Source organism: Clytia hemisphaerica, unplaced genomic scaffold (genome assembly GCF_902728285.1).
Source record: "Clytia hemisphaerica strain Z4C2 unplaced genomic scaffold, Clytia hemisphaerica genome assembly, whole genome shotgun sequence".
NCBI classification, from domain to species: domain Eukaryota; kingdom Metazoa; phylum Cnidaria; class Hydrozoa; order Leptothecata; family Clytiidae; genus Clytia; species Clytia hemisphaerica.
The window spans coordinates 207,947-227,831 of record NW_027103544.1 but is presented as its reverse complement, the minus strand read 5'-3'; the positions used below and the strand labels follow the sequence as shown (position 1 = coordinate 227,831).

General features: G+C 36.4%; 2 protein-coding genes across 2 annotated transcripts in view; both read left to right on the top strand.

The window, feature by feature from the left end:
* The first annotated feature begins 7,624 nt into the window (after positions 1 to 7,624).
* The window catches only part of LOC136800030 (coiled-coil domain-containing protein 18-like), a 30,958-nt gene continuing 18,697 nt past the window's right edge, over positions 7,625 to 19,885 (top strand). Inside the window, exons 1-14 of the mRNA XM_067056647.1 lie at positions 7,625 to 7,932; positions 8,169 to 8,367; positions 8,631 to 8,804; positions 8,988 to 9,097; positions 9,624 to 9,701; positions 9,860 to 9,935; positions 10,089 to 10,177; positions 12,536 to 12,794; positions 15,734 to 15,911; positions 16,280 to 16,575; positions 16,913 to 17,341; positions 17,865 to 18,317; positions 18,728 to 18,931; positions 19,495 to 19,616. Of these exons, the coding sequence (XP_066912748.1) occupies positions 7,745 to 7,932; positions 8,169 to 8,367; positions 8,631 to 8,804; positions 8,988 to 9,097; positions 9,624 to 9,701; positions 9,860 to 9,935; positions 10,089 to 10,177; positions 12,536 to 12,794; positions 15,734 to 15,911; positions 16,280 to 16,575; positions 16,913 to 17,341; positions 17,865 to 18,317; positions 18,728 to 18,931; positions 19,495 to 19,616 (2,855 nt within the window). The 5' untranslated portion in view covers positions 7,625 to 7,744. The remainder of the gene's footprint in view (positions 7,933 to 8,168; positions 8,368 to 8,630; positions 8,805 to 8,987; positions 9,098 to 9,623; positions 9,702 to 9,859; positions 9,936 to 10,088; positions 10,178 to 12,535; positions 12,795 to 15,733; positions 15,912 to 16,279; positions 16,576 to 16,912; positions 17,342 to 17,864; positions 18,318 to 18,727; positions 18,932 to 19,494; positions 19,617 to 19,885) is intronic.
* On the top strand, positions 12,974 to 15,209 carry LOC136800029 (uncharacterized). Its single transcript, XM_067056646.1, has 2 exons — positions 12,974 to 13,914; positions 14,442 to 15,209. Exons 1-2 carry the CDS (start codon positions 13,767 to 13,769, stop codon positions 15,035 to 15,037), a joined length of 744 nt encoding a protein of 247 aa, XP_066912747.1. The 5' UTR covers positions 12,974 to 13,766; the 3' UTR covers positions 15,038 to 15,209.

Sequence of the window (19,885 nt, the reverse complement as noted above, 5' to 3'; positions counted from 1 at the left end):
AAAACTCCATTGGACATCTGAAATGACTTAATTTCTTCAGTAACTTCAAAATTATCAATATTTAAAAACATTTGGTAAGGTAAACTACTTTGTAGCCTTTATATGCCCATTTTGTAAAAATCTTAATTTTTGTGATCTTTGCAGGGATTTTAGCCTGGAAATCGATCTTTCCAGGGATTTTAGCCTGGAAATCGGAAATCTGGTCATAACCTTTCAATGGAGCATGTTCCTGCTCTGATTCTTTCACATATTGTTCATGAAATGATATTCTTTACGTCTATATAAAAATTTTTGACATTCTGAAAACTTCATTTTTTGCCATTTTGCAGATTTTTTGGGAAGAGCTTTTTGCTTATTGCTAATTATGCATGGCTGTATCATTGTTTTTATGCTGGACTACATAATTATTCAACAGGGTTGCCTCTTTAAAAAAAGGTCTATCGGCTCGTTACGACACGCAAAACGGCCCAACTTTCAGAGGCAAAAAAGACAACAACATTAGCTGGAGGCACGCAGTTTATGTCAATTTTCTCAGGATCTAGAAGGAATTTTGAATATAAATTTTAGTATGTTATCTAAGAACTATATAGGATTCTTATACTAGAATTTCATGAAATTCATGAAATTCTGATGAATATATTTTGAATAATAAAATCAAAACTGCATTTTTCCAGCAAGCGCTTCGTGTTTTCTGCCTCTGAAAAACCTTAACTATTTTGGCGCATGCGCATACAAACGCGAAAAATCAAAACATTGAAACGGCTCTATTTCCCGTACTGTGTAAAAAAAATTATAGAAAAGAACGAGTAGAATTCGAAAGATCCAACTTTGCATGGAAGCACAAGAAAAACCCAGATTTTTAGAAAAAAATAAAAAATGGCTACCTGTGGACAAAAAAGCTTTGTAAGAAAAAACGCTTCAACTCCCACTCCAAAAAATACTTGTCCAAAGTGATGAGTACGTTAGAAAGCATTTATATAAAAATCAGCTCGATACAGTTTCCTTCGTCTGAAATATTGATAAAAAAGTTGATGCAATCAGCTTCAAAATTTGACGTCCAGTCTGGGCATAGTGCTGCAAATAAGGAATTTCAAGTTTGCCGGTGATTACTCAATCAGAAAGCACTAATAATGAAACCATCAAAATTTCATATAAGCTTAAAAATGACCGGTAATTACCGGTAACCAGCCGTTATTTGCTGCACTGCTGGGACCGACCAAACTCAAAAAATGAAAAAGAAGACTCTACATTGCAATCAAAACATTCCAGACGGCTGAGAAGCAAAAAGAAGACTTTACATTGTGATCAAAACATTCAAGGGGCATGCCCGCGGTCTTTAACTTGACAGCTCCAATGCGAAGTTTCTAGCTCCGGATTGAAATAACAAAGGAAACCGGTATATTGAATCTCCGCGTTTTTATCAAATGAAGACTCTCCATAGACCGCCACTTTCGAAAAAAAACATGCTGAAGGGAAATGTAAGTGAGCTATTTTAAAACAAAAGAGAGACTGAGAGAGAGACTAAACCTACCCAAAAAAAGGCATAGGCCTCATATCTATGAGGATCACAGCGCATAAATTAAATTCAAATACTAATGAAAATACTATACTATCAAAAATAAATAATATAGTAAAATCTTAGTCGAAAATACTAGTCGAAAATAATATCATCAATGTAAACAATCAAGGGGCAATTTTCACAGAATAAATCAACTTTCTCCATTCCAATTTATTCATAGCTAAATCATGCCAAACATTAGGATCTATTCCAGATTTTTTCATACATTTATTCAAAGATCGACCGTAGGTGTACCTCGGCGCACCACGAGGACGTTTTGCACGAACCCAACACGATAACATTTTCCTTGGAAGACGATTCCAGGGCATTCGTATAACATGACCAGCCCATCTAAGTTGTTGACGACAAATATAGGTATCGATAGACTCCAACGAGAGCCTTTCTAACAACTCTGAAGTGCGTTTATGATCACGGAGGGACACGCGACATATATTTCGAATACATCGTCGATGAAACGATCTGAGCTTATTCAAAAGTTTCTCGGTCAAACACCAACATTCAACGCCATATAACAAGATGGGCAATATGAACGTTTTGATAAACATTTTGCTTTTACTCGAACGTTTATTTTTGAAGATGAGAACAAAGAATTTCTGATCATGCCGAACGCATTGCTAGCCTTTTGTATTCTGCGATCAACATCAAGGTTATCTGAAGAGTCACAACTGATAACACTTCCAAGATATGTGAATTCCTGTACGATGGGAATGAATCGGTTACCGAATTCGATGTTTGATAGGTCGACTTGATCAAAGCTAGACGGGTCTTCATACAAACAAGGCGGTTTGGAACAGAAAAGAACGACAGACTTTGAGTCGGGAGGTCCTGAATGGACTTCCATCCCAAACCTTTGAAAGTGAGTCATGCAGAGCGGTATCCCTTGAGTGACGTCTTCTCTTGTATCAAATATAAGAGCTGTATCGTCAGCGTATTCTGAATCATTGACTTCATACTCCTCCCCGTATGCACGATAGCTGCGACCAGTCATCTTAGCATCTTGGTTTGATCGAAAAATACAAAGTGGCAGGTGGGTTGTAGCTCTCCATGTTATCATTACTGCCGCAAGGAAGAAAGTGAACAAAATGGGACCGAGAATGTCCCCTTGCTTTTACCCCGATGGTACAGGTCATCGTATATGTAACATCATCTACGGTAAATTTCACCTCGAATTTTTCATGAAGTGATTTAAGCAAGCTGATCAGTTTTGGTGGTACTCCGAATTTCTGTAAAATCAACCAAAGTAGTTCCCTTGGTACGCGATCGAATGCTTTAACTAGATCGAGGAAAAATACCCATGACTCTTTTGAATGCTCTCGTCGCTTTCGGAGGGCCATTTTGACTGTGAAAATTGCGTCGATACAGCCACGCTCAGGTCTAAAACCACATTGCTGCTGCTCGTGATCAAGACTTTCTTCTATTGGTATAGAAGACGTGAGTGTAGGATGATGGCGATTATCTTGTAGGCGGTTTCGAGTAGGCATTATAGACCACGATAGTTCTTTGGCAACCCGAGGTCGCCTTTCTTTGGGAGAATTGTAAGTCTTCCAGTGTTCCAGTCATCTGGCACTTTCTCAGTTTGCCAGATTGAACGAATGAGATTGGTGAGCATTTGTTGGGTTGATGGGTTGTCGATTAGGCATTTCCAGATCTGTGGCTGGATACCGGAGTCACCAGGTGAAGTGTTGTTTAGCTTTTGAACGGATTTCTTTATTTCATCATCGGTAGGTTCATGGTCACATCCATGGACAATATCATGGTGGGGAATTGTGTCAAGGACAGATTGGTCGAAATTTGCCTCCCTATTGTAGAGATGATTAAAGTGTTCGTAAAAGACTGATGCATTTTCTTGTGGTGTTGCACATAAGGTACCGTCTGGCTTTTTCATATGTCTTGATACTGAAGGTTTAGGTTTTGAAAGCCCACATTTGAGGATCTTGAGGGATTCCCAAGCTTTCTTTGTACCTTGATAACGGTTCACAGTGACACAATGGTTAAGTATCCAATCGTTCTTTGATTTAATTATCATGGCTTTTAGATTTTTTCTAGCTAGACGGAGACGATTAGTAGAAGATCGCGTCGATCGTTTTAAAACGTCCTTCATAGCTTGATTTCGGGAGTGAATTAACGAAAGGAGCTTTGAAGAATTAGCTTCGAACCAGCCGGGTTGACTTTTGTTTTTCTTTGGGAGCGTTTCTTCGCATACCTTTTTAATTGTGCTTGAGAACATTTCGTATCCAGGAGAAGTAGAAAAGTTCAGTTTTTGTGCTACATTTCCACAAAAATCATTCTGTTTAGTCACATTTGAAAGCACAGAGAGGTCGAGGTTGATCATTTTTTGGCGTGGTTCAGATTTCTTTTTAATCGTTTCATAAGCTTAAGTTTGATGAAAAGTGCCATGTGATCACTGTCAAGAAGGCTGGCAGTAATTCCAGCATCTCGTACTCGGTGACTCATATCACTGTTGACAATAAAATGGTCGATTTGGTGCTTTTTCTTACTACGTGGGTGAACCCATGTGGCATATTCTTTCTTTTCGAAGCAGCTTGTCATGGCAGTAAGGTTATTGGTAGAAAGATAAGATCGAAAACGCTTACCCGATTCGTTGATGTGAGAAATACCAAAATTACCGATAGGATCCTCTGTTTCGGACGAGGTACCCATACTCGAGTTCGTGTCTGAACCAACCAGAAGTATGTCATGTTGTTGTTTTTTTGGATATACAAGAGGTGAGTTGGTCAAAGAATAGGTCCCATTCACCTTCAGGTGCATTTCCGACGGGAGCGTATGCTGAAACAAGAAATACTCCAACATCTTTCTTTTGATGGTCAGTTAAAAGAAGTCGAATCGCTACTACTCTTGCACCAAAGTTCGTGTGCTTTTCGTAACTCCTGCTTTCCACGCAGCGTCACCATCTGCGTTTAAGACGATTGAAACTCCTTGGGAACCTCTTTTACGCCGCGCTGTGTACTTTCGTCAAGACCGGACGAGACAATTTTAAAGAAGCCGTGCTCCAACAATTCGTTTCCGCTTCGCCATGTTTCTTGGACACACATTGCAATAGCGTTTCTTTCCTTCATTACATTTAACAAAATTTCGATACGAGTATCATTTTTCATACCCCGAACGTTTTGAGATAATATTTTGACTGTCCTGATAATATGTCTGTTTCTTGCTTTTGCCATTACTGCCTTCCAAGCTTGCGAGGCCTGGAGGAACAGCGGAGATTAAAAGTCCAATTCTACTTGAGTGGAAACCAGTGTGATTCGCGTTAACTCGAAGTCTGATGAAAAGGACGTCTCCTTCTTCTGTGCTAGATGTTTGTCATATCCATATTGTGTTGTTCCTCTTCTTCTGGGTGTGGTGGCTGACGGACCTTGTGATGCCGGTTCAGGTGGCCACCACACCCTATTTTTAGGTTTAAGTCTGAAAGAACAACTTATTCACTAATTCTTAATGGAGTGAATTTTTTTATCTGTAGAACGAGTGTAAATAAATCAAATACGGGAAAGCTTATGATTTTATCATCCTGATCAATTCATTATGACCTAATCTGCAAGTAGAGCACTGATTTTCTCTTTCGTGCGATCGGTCACAGACTGGTACGTCGGTTGGGAACTAGGCACTAGTACCGCTCGCTTCGAAAGTTTTTTATTCTAAGAAGATCGCCTCAAATAAAAAATCAAAACAAACACAAAGAGCATGCTAACAGTTGTCTAACCGTTGGACAAAAAGGATTATCAAAAAAGTAAAAAGTAAGTGAAAAATTCAGGGCCTGAAAAATTTGAATCAAAAAATTTCGGTCGCCAACTGGGCGGGGTATATACTCTAAGCATACTGAAGCTCAAATTTCCATATAAATAAGCATATGGCTCAGCTAAAGAAATTTTTAGACTGTACTCTCTTATAGTATAGCATAGATATACTTGAAAGCCTTAAAATGACGTCACTAGCTATAGCGGAACAGGCGGGGACTTAGATAGCCACTGGCTATTATCGGTTGGTATACCATAAGTGCCGTAACTCATTGGCACTAGGTCCGGACCACTTGAGATTGCTCCCAGACCTGCCTGGGGTGTGTCCGTATATTTTCCGGGTGTTCCGGAAACATTCAAAAACAATAGAATGTCTTCATTTCTCTCAAGATTAAAGAGAGGGGAAAATGCGCGATAAATTTTTGGGGGGTCTTCAAAATAAAAAAAAGACCTATACCACGTGATAGAGCTCTTCAAACTGAACAAAAAATGTATTACATCAAAATCTCAACTTTTCTTGATCAAAAGTTTTGTTGTCAAAAAGTGTTATAATTTTGCATAAATTATGCATATTGTGGGGAAATTCCCTGTTTTCAATCATTTTTGATTGATAATGAATTTTTAGGGCTTACAATTTTGCCTGAAAACCCAAAAATTGCAAATTACGCAAAAACTGCTGGTTTACAAGATTGGTAACATTCAAATTCGGAATCAGCACCCTCAACTTGACTAGGAAGCATATCAAAAAGTTGGTCACAGACATTTTTTATTTTTCTTTTATTTTTGAAACTTTATCCACTCTGATCCACTGGCCACAGCCTATTAGTTTTAGTAAGTCAAAAGTGATCTATGTGCAAAAAAATATGATCTCTCATGGGTGGAACTTGAGATATATCGCCCAGAACAAATAACTTTCCTAGCTAGGAAATTTCAAAGCTTTAATACCAGGACCCTCCTGGCACTCCGGAAACTTCCGGAGTTTTCCGGAGCAGCTAAAAAAAATTTTTCTCTCCGGAAAGTTCCGGTGCTCTTCCGGTGCTTCCGGAGCAAGTGATTTTTAACACGTTCTAAAAAACTGTTTAAACATGGTTACTATTCAAAATATTGATATGATGGTTCAGCCATTAATGAAATTGAATTTGTCACATTATATATATTCGGAAGCATCACTGGTCGAAGTATCGAAAAAAATTAAAAAATGTATACAAGGATTCACTTCCATGAGTCAACTGATTTTCAAAAAATAAGGCGTGCGCAGTTATTTTCACATGATTAGCACAGCGAGCGCTATCGTAATTATATTGCAAATATATTCTCCGGAAAGTTCACGGAGTTCCAATGCAGACCAATCGCCAAAAATTGCCAAAAATCTTCTGGTGTTTCAGAGCATGAAAAAACAGCACTTTTTGCTCCAGACGTTTCCAGAGCGCTGAGAGGGTCCTTTAAAACCCCGGACACATTTTGAAATTTCCTTTCCTTTCCTTTCCTGATTAGGAAGGCCTTTCCTAATTAAGAAATTTATAAAAATTGTAAAATACTTTCCTAATTAGGCAAAAACTCCTGACTGGCAAAAAAACCTTTTTTTCGCAAGTCATTGATGACGCAAGAAATCGACAAAAGAAACCAATAAAAGATCAAAGAGAAAAGCTAACTTCACTAATCTTTGGGATTTCCCAAACCCAAGATTAAGTTTGCGTTTCATCAGTTTTCCAGACTCTCCGGATTGGCGAACATGAAGAGAAATATAGAAGAAAAACTAAAAATTCACCCCCTGGAAAATATTTAGATTGTTTAATTTTGCTCAATCGCAAACGTTTGTGAAAGCGCTAAATATTTTATTTTCCAATCACGGCAATATCAATTGTTTTATTTTGTCCAATCAGAAAATTGCTGTACGATTGTTTAAAAAGAAGAACGTATAAATATCCAATCAAATGAAGGTAGAGCACTTTCATCCAATCAGAAAGGATTCTTTGAAAAAATAACGCTTGTGTCAAATTCCCGCTTTTGTTTGAGAACTAAAGATAAGAAGAAATTCATCCCTTAGAATCAACGATTAAAACAAATAAAGTTAAATGACTACTCGTTATCCAAGGTTGTCTTATCTAATTTAAGTTGTATTACAGAACTTAATCATGATCTTGAATAAAAAACATTCTGATCAACCAGATCAGGCTCAACCAGGAATTTTTTTTAGGTCTCAGACAGGTGGCTGTTAAATATCAAAATTTTTATGTGGGACATTGCACTGATATTGATAAGCAAAGAATCCAACAAGCTTGTTGTAAAGTTATCAAAAATTCATTATAGAAAAGCAGTTAATATTAAGAAAAAAGCAAGATATGATATTCTGAATTACCAGCGACTTATTTCAGGAAATATCAAGCATAAACGTCAGTTGTTTCAAATTACAATGGCATTCAGTAAGAGTCAAGAACAAAGAAGGCAAAGTAATACAAGCTCTCTTAGTGCTCTTGAGGATGATCCACTGCTCAGAGATTGTATTGGTTTGAGACAAAGGTTGTTGGATACTGAGAAATCACTTCAAAATCTCACCATATCGACAGCAACACCAAAGATTTCTCCAAATGATAGTTTGAGGTATAACTTTTTCATTTGTGAATTTGTTTTGTACCTTATAAGAATGTATTATTATGATAATGAAGATGTGTCTGTGTGTTTAAGACTTTTTCAACATAATTGTTAGATCCATTTGTCTTAATAAATCTTACCCTCTTTGCATGATTTCGCAAAAAAAGATTTTTATTGCTATTGACTTTGTCTTTTTGCAATTGCAAATTTACAGAATTTTTTTCCCATCTTATTATGCTTTGTAGAGCTGCAAGAAATGAAACTGATAAAAGCATTTTATCGGACCATGCTCCTATTCTAACACTTGCTGACTTAACACCATCTGGAAGTGTAGAGGACACATTGGATACTCACCCATCACACCAAAACTCGAAGCAAGCTCATAATCGCCCTTATTCCTCCTTGGGTGAGATTGACAGTGGAAAAGCATTTCAGTATGAAAAGGTATGTGCCACACTCCAATTTCTAAATTGCACATATTTTAAAAAGATTTATGAAACTTTGTGAAGAATCGACCTTCACATGAAAATGGTATGATTTGGTTACGTTTTCATGTGACAATGTGTAGCCCTATCTTTTTGTCATCTTTAATTTTTTCTTTGCAGCTAGATAAGCTTGAAAGTTTGCTGAGCTTATTTTGACTGTCAGTTTTGACCGCATGAACTTTGGAAATTTTTAATCTGTAATCTTCTTTTTTCAATTTGCAGGACTTCAATCCTATAACTTCATTGACACAGTGCAGACACCATGAAGATATAAATACTTTTCGTCAAAAGATACTGGTCCTGCGAGAAGAAAATTCTAAAATGTTCCTTCAAAACAATAAACTTATGACAGAACTTGAAAAAAGAACATACAAACTTCAAGACTGTCAATCTCAGGTAAAAAATACAAGTGTAGGTTTTTTGAATATTTTGTTTGGTCTCTCAAAAAACCAACAATCATGATGAGTTAATTTTGTCATGTCAGATCTGTTGTTCCCATTTTTTTTCTACTTTATTTTAAAACTTAAATCTTCTCTTGGCAAAGCAAGATTATTATTAACATGAATATTATCTTATTAGTTGCAAGAAATGAGTATAGCTGTGAAGGAGAGTAAAGAGCTGAAAGGATGTAGTGTGGAACGGATGAACGAATTAGACTCGCAACTGAAAAGGAAAACACAAGTTATCAGGTAATGAAGATTACAGTTGGGCTAAATTTTTAACAAGCTAAACTATTATTAAGTATAGGAAAACATCCTTCGATTCTTTATTGTTTATTAAATCTTTAGCTGATTTGAATGACCGTTATATATTTGATTTGAAATTGACGAAAAGATGTGAAAAATGAAAGATTTCTGTTCAACTATATTCAATCAGGAGTTTTGGGTGGCGTAGCAGCATATCATTTCATTCATATTGTATTGATATTCATCAGCACTGTGTAATGCACTTGAGCTAGCAGAATAGGATCTAATCAGCCAGAATCTTTGAACCAAAAACTCACTGTCTTGTGGTTGATAAAACTGTGGGGAATGTGGACACGAGAAAAATTCCCTTTTGGAATTCTCTATTTGTTCAGTCTTTTGGAACCAAGCTTTACTTTACTTTATATAGGTTTTCTGATCAATTGCCAATTTGTTACTTTTTTAAATACTGCAATAGTGAGATAATGTTACAATATGCTTTTTGCCTTACAAACTTTCATTATTTTCTTAGACAAATGGAGAAGATAGTTGGAGAATTACGAACGCATCTTAATCAACAGGATACAAAAGAAAGAGAGGAGAAAGAAAGGTTTATAGAAATTTGAGAAAATTTATCTTTACCAAATGATCTTACTGAACGCACATAGTTAATCTTTAGTGAGTTTAACTGTTGTGTTCAGAAGTCATGATACAAAAAGAATGATTACTTGCTTTATAATGTTTTAAAATTTTCTTTACTTTATTTAGGTTTGATACAGAATTGGATTCAAAAGAAAAACATATTCAGGAATTGACATCAAAGATTGTATCAATCCAAAAGAAGGTACGTCTATAATCTGAAAAATTAACAATCGATGAAACTCACTGATTGGAATCTCAAGATATGAAAACCTACTAATGTGAAAGTAGTTTCAAAGCTTTATCTATATTTCAACCAAGCATTACCAATATGAAAAGATTGTATCCTTGTGTCTAGGATGAAGAACGCTTGAAAGAATTTCATACCAAGGAGGTGAAAATGAAAGAAGAATTGATATCTGTCCAACAAGAACGTAATGATTTCAGGTTGGTTGTTATGATATTATCTAGGGGCCTCTGACATACGTAACACTTGGAAAAACAGTTACAAATAATTCAATCTTTCAAAATGTAAAAACTTACTCCTTTATACTTACTACTTACTTGTTCCTAAGTATGCCAAAGCTTGCTTCCAAGTATGCCAAAGCTTGCTTCCAAGTATGCCAAAGCTTGCTTCCAAGTACGCCAAAGCTTGCTTCCAAGTATGTCAAAACTTGCTTCCAAGTATGCCAAAACTTGCTCCCAAGTATGCCAAAACTTGCTCCCAAGTATGCCAAAACTTGCTCCCAAGTATGCCAAAAAAAAAAACTTGCTCCCAAGTATGCAAAAAACTTGCTCCCCAAGTATGCCAAAACTTGCTCCCAAGTATGCCAAAACTTGTCCCAAGTATGCCAAACTTGCTTCCCAAGTATGCCAAAAGCTGCTTGCTCCAAGTATGTCAAAACTTGCTTCCAAGTATGCCAAAACTTGCTCCCAAGTATGCCAAAACTTGCTCCCAAGTATGCCAAAACTTGCTCCCAAGTATGCCAAAACTTGCTCCCAAGTATGCCAAAAACTTGCTCCCAAGTATGCAAAACTTGCTCCCAAGTATGCAAAACTTGCTCCCAAGTATGTCAAAACTTGCTCCCAAGTATGCCAAAAACTTGCTCCCAAGTAATGCCAAAACTTGCTCCCAAGTAATGCAAAAACTTGCTCCCAAGTCAAAATGTATGCAAAAACTTGCTCCCAAGTATGCAAAACTTGCTCCCAAGTATGCAAAAACTTGCTCCCAAGTATGCAAAACTTGCTCCCAAGTATGCAAAAACTTGCTCCCAAGTATGCAAAACTTGCTCCCAAGTATGCCAAAACTTGCTCCCAAGTATGCCAAAACTTGCTCCCAAGTATGCAAAAACTTGCTCCCAAGTATGCAAAACTTGCTCTTAAGTATGCAAAACTTGCTCCCAAGTATGCAAAACTTGCTCTTAAGTATGCAAAACTTGCTCCCAAATATGCAAAACTTGCTCCCAAGTATGCCAAAACTTGCTCCCAAGTATGCCAAAACTTGCTCCCAAGTATGCAAAAACTTGCTCCCAAGTATGCAAAACTTGCTCCCAAGTTGCTCTCAAGTATGCAAGTATGCAAAACTTGCTCCCAAGTATGCAAAAACTTGCTCCCAAGTAAAATGCCAAAACTTGCTTCCAAGTATGCCAAAACTTGCTCCCAGTATGCAACCAAAACTTGCTTTCCCAAGTATGCCAAACTTGCTCCCAAGTATGGCCAAAACTTGCCCCAAAGTTGCCAAAACTTGCTCCCAAGTATGCAAAAACTTGCTCCCAAGTATGCAAAACAAGTATGCAAAACTTGCTCCCAAGTATGCAAAAACTTGCTCCCAAGTATGCAAAAACTTGCTCCCAAGTATGTCAAAAACTTGCTCCCAAGTATGCAAAACAAGTATGCTTCCCAAGTATGCAAAACTTGCTCCCAAGTATGCAAAAACTTGCTCCCAAGTATGCAAAAACTTGCTTCCAAGTATGCAAAACTTGCTCCCAAGTATGCAAAACTTGCTCCCAAGTATGCAAAAACTTGCTCCCAAGTATGCCAAAACTTGCTCCCAAGTATGCAAAACTTGCTCCCAAGTATGCCAAAACTTGCTCCCAAGTAAATGCCAAAAAAAACTGCTCCCAAGTATAAAACTTGCCAAAAACTTGCTCCCAAGTATGCAAAACTTGCTCCCAAGTATGCAAAAACTTGCTCCCAAGTATGCAAAAACTTGCTCCCAAGTATGCAAAAACTTGCTCCCAAGTATGAAACTTGCTCCCAAGTATGCCAAAACTTGCTCCCAAGTGCAAAAACTTGCTTCCCAAAGTATGCAAAACTTGCTCTTAAGTATGCAAAACTTGCTCCCAAATATGCAAAACTTGCTCCCAAGTATGCAAAAACTTGCTCCCAAGTATGCAAAACTTGCTCTCAAGTATGCCAAAACTTGCTCCCAAGTATGCAAAAACTTGCTCCCAAGTATGCCAAAACTTGCTTCCAAGTATGCAAAACTTGCTCCCAAGTATGCAAAACTTGCTCCCAAGTATGCAAAAACTTGCTCCCAATTATGCCGAAACTTTCTAGTATTTAAAAACATATTCCCGTGTATGCAAGTTATGTTTTTAAGTACGTGCCCAGGTCACAATTTGACGAATTTTTACAAAGTGTTTGTTTTAAAATAATTAGTAGAGCCTGCATGCTCTCTCAATTTTTGTATCTCATAGCTTTTCTTTAAAAAGAAAGTCTAAATTTTATTTATAATGAACTTTTCGTTTACCGAGGATTTTATAAGAAATACTCTCGGTGACATTTGCTATCTTTTTTGAACAGATTGGAAGCAGACAAGATGAAACAAGAAAACTTTAAACAACAAGAACAATTAACACTGATCAAAAGTAAAACTATAGAACTTCAAAATGTGGCAATCGAGCTGTCAGCAACCAAATCAGAAAACACAAAACTGAAAACTTTGATTGATAAACAACAGATACAGATCAAAGAGTATAATACAGAGATTGCAAATTATAAAAATCACGTGGAGAAATTGGAGGGAATGGTTCACAAAGTGCAAGAAGACACAACAACACCTGTAAGGAAAGCTTAACCAATACATCTATCGATCCTTAGCGCCGCAGTCAGATTCTGAGGAGACTGGCAATGAAAACACAAGGGAAGTTTCTAGTTTGTATCCGCCGCAGAGGGCAGGAAACTGTCTTTCGTTTTAATTTTGACGGGAATTCGCTTGGTTTGTTTTAATAGACAGCCATGGCGTTCTAAATTCAAGGCCTAGCAAGCGTGCTTTGACGTCAAAATCCTGTGGACCTAATTAATGATGTCATTGCAGTGTTGACGTCAAAAGAAAGAAAAAAAATCTAACGTTCACACCCATTTTTGACGTCGTGCAAGAAAAACAACACCGAAAAAATGGGTAGAAAATGCATTGTGCGTGGCTGCAAATCTAATTATAACAAAAGTTGGAGTGAATTATAAATAAAAATATTTCTTCAAGCAGTTTGATACGGTCACAGACAAACCCTGGTTGACAACTGATGGTATTTTCCTTCTGTTCGATTTTGTTCACCTGATTAAAAGTATTCGAAATAATTGGTTAACAGAGAAGACTGGCCAACTCACATTCAAAGAAGATGATGATACATTCATTGCCAAGTGGTCTGACCTTATCCGATTACACGAAGTTGAAAACATGTCAAACTTCTGCGGAGTTCGTGGCTTATCAAAGTTGACCGAAGTCGCCGTACGCCCAAAACCGGTCGAACGGCAACGTGTATCGACATGTCTCCGTGTTTTTTTGTGAAGAGACGTTAGCAGCACTTAAAGTTCACCCACAGATGCAAAACATGAATGTCACCGGCACTGTCAAATTCATCGAAAAAGTCAACACTATGTGGAAGATCTTAAATGTTCGAAACGTTGGGAAAGGCATCCGACACAACAACCCGTTAGAAGCCGTTATCAACTCTCCTCAAGATTCTCGTTTGCAACAACTTATTGATTATGCTGATTGGTTTCTCTCAATCGGAAAAAATCGGGAGGAAAGCGCATGAAAACATTGACTAAAGATACATCAAATGCACTCCACCATACTCTAAATGGTCTTATGTCACCTCACCAAAAATATGTTATGATTGGAGAATTTTGCTCAGATCCATTGGAAAAAGAATTTGGAAAGCTGAGACAAGGTTCCGGAGGTGAGAACACTTTTTAATTTCTTCTAATACACGGGTTTCGAATTAAATTTTTGCTTAGCTTTAGCTTTAATCCCATGTAAATTTGCACGAAAAATATCAAGTAAACAGAACGAAAATTGGCCGTGTATCAAGCAATTTTAGCTCATTTTTCCATTTTGACAGACTTTATGGGTCATTATGAAAACAAAATACATCAAAATAAAAAGTCAATCGTTTAATCATATTTCTTTTATTGAATTTAAAATAGAAAAACATCTTTTGAATGAACACCTGGCTTTCAAAAGAGAAGAAAGGAAATCTATCAACCTTTTATAAGGCATTTCCCCTTATCGCTCCTTTTATTTTTTCTCTCGTGCCAGATTTAATTCGAAACCCGTGTATTGAAATGAGGTCTTCATTTTAAACATTGTTAATCTTTTTACGGCTTGAATTGTTTACCCACGTAATTATTAATTTGCGATGCGTTTTTCGATTACTTACAAGTTTACACCGAAAATTCAAAATTTTCCTTTTATCTTTATCTACAGGAACGTATTTTATCACTGCTCAACAAGTACTCGAAAAACTCGATATCAAGAAAACCAAACTTTTGCTAAAGTTGAATGTCGACCTGTCCGTTTTACGAGCTGAACCGGGTCATTGTTGTGACAAGTGTTTTTTTGCTCTTGATCGTGATGGAATAAGTTTGCTCAACCAGTTAGAAGAGGAAGAGATGTCCATCCCGGTCGAAACGAAAATGTCTTTTATATATATGGCCGGTTACGTAGCTCGTAAAGATGAGATGAGTGAGCAGGAGTTATTCGATGCTACGATGTTTTACGCTCAAAAGTACGGGAAATATCTTCACGAGCTTGACCGTGGTGGTTTGAAAATTCCGACTGATACGATTTGTCAATGGACGATGTTTTCATACATAATGTTCAATTATATTCGACATCTCGTCTGCCGAACATCACTGTCTGATGTCTTGATGTCTATCGCTCACACATACGCTTTTGACTCTATCACTAAAAATAATGCTATGATATTATCGAACATCTTTCTGAGCAATTTCTGCAAATCGCAGACGCCTCGCTCCTCGAAGGAGGCGAGCCAGAAAGTTCTAAAGCTAAAAGAAAAATGAAACATCTTTTTCTATCATCACACTCTGAGTGCATCCAGTTCTTTCAATTTTCTATAGTTTATTTTTTTAAATAAATTGTTCAGATTTCATTGTACTTAGGATATCGTAGTGAAAATAACAGAAATGATAAACTAACTTATTCCTAAATCATATGGTCTAGATAAACATTTTCCGTAGCTATCTCTCTGAAAGTTTTGAAGTTTCATCATAAAACCTTGAGTTTTTTTCTTTCTTTTGACGTCAACACTGCAATGACATCATTAATTAGGTCCACAGGATTTTGACGTCAAAGCACGCTTGCTAGGCCTTGAATTTAGAACGCCATGTAGACAGCCTAAAAATCCTGTGGTCCGAAAAAATGTTTTCCTTGTAAATTCATTACCAGTCCCCTCAAAAGCCGACTACACCACTAAGGATTGGTATGTTTAAACAAATATCCAAGCCGTGTTACAACGCCTAGTAAAATAAATTGAAGATTCTGTCACTGAATGATTTTTGTGGCTTAAAAGCTTTATGATTCAAGAATGAATCTTCCACAAATTCCATTCTCTCATATTTCGCTGTATATTTTATAGCCAAAACTGGAGGTTTTTATTGAAAAGAAAGCCTGCATTTTGAATTTTTAGATAAAAACATTGTAATATTCAAACTCAAGCCTTTTCCTTTATTTTTGACGCTTCTCCTTCCAATTTACAGCGACCTGATAGCGGTATTGGTATTTTATCAGAGAACCACCAGGATGGCAGCCAATCAGGAACCCCTCGCTCCATCATTGCTGATTTGAAATTAAAGCTAGCCATGAAAGACACCGAAATGCACAAACTTAAAGCCATTGTTGCAAACAACTCAATTCTTCAGCAGAAATTTAAATCAGGTGTGTTCAGTGGTAAAAAGTAAAGTTAAGGGCTCATTTCACTAGATCAGCTTTCTTAAGAGGTTTGCTTTTTTGGTAATTAAGTCATTGTCATGAACAATAATTCTACAAAAAGCAAGTAACAAATAATCCTTACTTTGGAAAAACTGTTTAGTCAAAAAGAACCTGGTTTAAACAACCAAAATAGAGACTCGAAGCTCATTTTATGATTAATTTTTATCACTTAATTTTTATTGCTTTTGATTTCTCACATTTCCCAATTTTTTCAATAAATTTTAAGTTTTACTTTTAAGTGTGATAGAACTTTCAATTTTTCAAATGTTCAAGTATATTTCTTATATATTTTACTTTCAAATGTTACTTTTCAGATTGTGACATTGAAAATGTCAACATCAAGGGTTTACGTTCAGAACTAACGTCCGTTGTCGAAAGAAGTCGTAAAGGAGATTTAAAACAAATGGAATTAGAACACGCCATAACGAGGCTACAAGAAGACATTTCATCCAAAACGAGGCAGTTAGTTGAATTAAACGATCGACTGAACGATAAGACGCATTTGGTGCAAAGTCTTGAAATGAAACTTGATCAGAAGAATGGAAAGTTGTTGGAATACCAGAAAGAATTAACGAAGAAAGACGAACATTATGGAGAATTGGAACACCAGGTATTATCATTTATGTTTTCGGTTACTTACAATGGAGTCTCTAACTCGAATCCCTCTCCAAATCGAGTAAGCTTCTGGTCTTCTCAGTTACCAATGCTTTATAAACCAGTTTCCTTTTTTGGAAATTTTTTATCACCCGAACAAATTGTGAGTTCGGGTTTCGGAGACTCCGCCGTCATATTGTGGAAACATTTTAATATGAAAAGAAATTGGTTGTATTGACGTACTGTATAAGCTCTCAAGTTACTCTACGTCAATCGCTTCACTACTACGCTACTGGTGATGATAAAGATTTAGAAAAATAATTCTTTGCTTACTCTTGATTACTCGTTTCCAGCTTCAAAAATCCATCAAATCACTCAGCGATTCAATGACCAAAACCAAAGTCTCCATAACTGAAAAAGACAGACAACTCAGTGATTCAAAATCATTGCTCGAAACATATAGTTCCCAAATCAAGCATTTGGAAAACGCTTTGGACGTACATAACCAGGAGACTGCAGCTACGGACGTGTTAGTACACAAGATCAAAAATCTGCATGCTGATCATTGTCACGAACTTGAAAACGAGATTTCAAAATGGCGACAAGTGAGCGAGTCTAAAACACAAGAATGCATTGAAATGGAGAGCCTTCAACATGAACTTTTGAAAGAGAAAGTTGGATTGGAGGAATCAGTTAAAGATTTAAAAGATTACGTCATCAAGATGGAGGAGCTTGACGGGGAAAAGAAAAATATGATCAAAGCTTACGAAGACAAAATAAAGGTTACTTGGATCGTTTATGAACTATTTTACAGTCTCCTCCATAAATATTTTATCTACTGGTAATTGTAAGGAATAACGGCTCTTTGTTTAAGATTTTTTAATTTGACCAACGAAAAGTTATTAGAACTGATTCCCCATGATTCTTTGTAACTGTGAAATAACCTTCTAAGCGTAAAGGTACTTTGAAACTTTTCACCATTTAGTACTTTCAAAGAACGAGTCATGGATAGAAAACCAAATTACATTGCTTCACAATGTCTCCTGTGTTGGGAGTATACTTAATAATATTTTGTAAACAAGGCAACAAGTTATGTTCATCTCACGAGATGATGATTTTTCTTTCAAATATGGATGAGCGGAGGCTCTTCTATCATCTTCACTGATACAAGTTTTTCATAAAAACCTATATATACAGAATATAGCTCAAGTTCAATAACGGATATTGGTTTATCTTCTCAGCCAAAATTTACTTGCTCGTATAATGAGCGTGCCTTATTACACATTTTTCTGTTTTAATTTTCAGTCAATCCAAGGTAAGGCGAATGAAGATTCACAATCACTGCAACAACTACAAACATCACTCGACCATTGTAAAACACAGCTTCAAAACGCTTTACAAGAGTACGATCAAAGTAAGCAAGAACACCAAAAACTCATAGACAACAAAACAAAATCCATAGATTTCCTTACAGATGATTTGAACATTAAAACAAAACATATAACAGAGATCGAAGAATCTTATAAGAAAGCTTTGGAAATGTTAGAACAAAGTCAGAAACGGATTGCGGACCTTGAGGACACTTCTTTAAAACACGTGAATGATGTTGCTATGGAGAAACAAACAAATGAGGAGCTTAACCAAGAGATACAACTTCTTCACCAGAAGATAGGTGATTTGAATGGTGATATTGATTTATATCAAGAACAAGTAGATACAATGAATCAAGCTTTGGATGAAGCCAAACATAAATTCAAGGTTTGTTTTAAGCGTTTTTTAGTTGTGTTTATAGAGTTCACACTTTACGGATACCATAATTGTAATCTTAAAATCTTTCGGGTTTTTCGACAGTTTTCACATTGTTTTCTCGGGGAACCGGCGGAAGCATTTATTCAAAAATAGGTGCTCGGTATGTGGGGATGGTAAGGGTAAGACATGGTCACTTTAAAAGGTCCTTTTAAGTACGATAACCATAAAAAGTCTAAAAAAAGAAAACAATTTGATTTGAAAATTGTTTCTCTAAGTGAATGATGTTTTCGGGAGAAACACGTGCAAATGCATATTCTATCACCTGTGTTTTCCTAAAGGGCTATGCGACTCAAACTGTAGAGGCTGTGATTTGTTTACGCTTTCGGGACTAGATTGGTTTAATTTCATTTATTTTGCAGGAGGTTGGTGTCACTCTTCAAAACCGTGATGTGAAACTGATGGAGAACTCAAAACAAATACAAAAGTTGATCAATGAGATTGAGAAATCGCATCTCACTAAAACCGAATTGACCAATCAACTGAATAGATACAAAACGAATACAGTGAACTTGGAGAAGGCTATTCAAATACAGGAAGAAAAATACAAAGCTTGTTCAGAAAAGGTCTACTTTTTTATTACGTTTAGTGAATTAGATTGTGCCGAGTCATAAAATATTGTTATCGAGAAGATTTTAGATCTCTCTAATTCGTGAAAAAATCCACGCGAAAATTTATCTACTTGAGGAACATCGTCTGTTCTCTTTTCAATTTGTATTTTCCAATTATTACGAGCTGCTTAACTTTTTCACCTCTTCTCTACAACAATTTTAAATTTCTAGCTTCAATGTAAGCAATCCATATTTCGACTTCTGGCTTCTGTGAATTGATGACCAGAAACGTTATGATTTACACAGTTTAATTAAAAATTGAAAAAACTATCCGTCCCTTATTGACGGTATACTTGAGATGGTATTAGTTTTGGTAATTTGGTTTTGTCGCAAATATGGAGTTTCTTCTATGGTCCATACAGTCGTTGGTATGAGATGGCCAAATTTATGGCAGAGAGTGTTTGTTTTTCCATACTCTTTATAAGTAAATAAAGGTTTTTTGAACCCCCTCCCTCAGATCCGCCACTGCATTAGACAAGTTCAACTGAAGTCCTTTCAACTTTCTCCAATACTTTTAGTGTCAAGATTTAGAGAACAGAGTTTCGAACGCGCATGACAAGTTACGAGGTTACGAAGCAAGTTTACAAAATATCGAAAGCACTAAAATCAAAACCAATGAAAAACTAGAGCACACTCAAAGGTAACAGTGTACTTTAATTTTCTCCCAAGAAGTTAAGGTTCGTATTCTTATAAATAATTCGTATAATAAAATCATTACTTCCTTAAATGTTCCAATTAAAACACTGGCATAAGCGGACACTTTAGCTAAGGCTACACTGACAAGTTTTTCAGGTGGTTGCAATGCAATTGTTACATTGCCTTGGAATTTTGCAGTGTAGCAGCCTTTAAAAATCTGCAAAAACAAATAGGAAAACGAACACATTTGATGTCGACCGAATTGCAAAGATT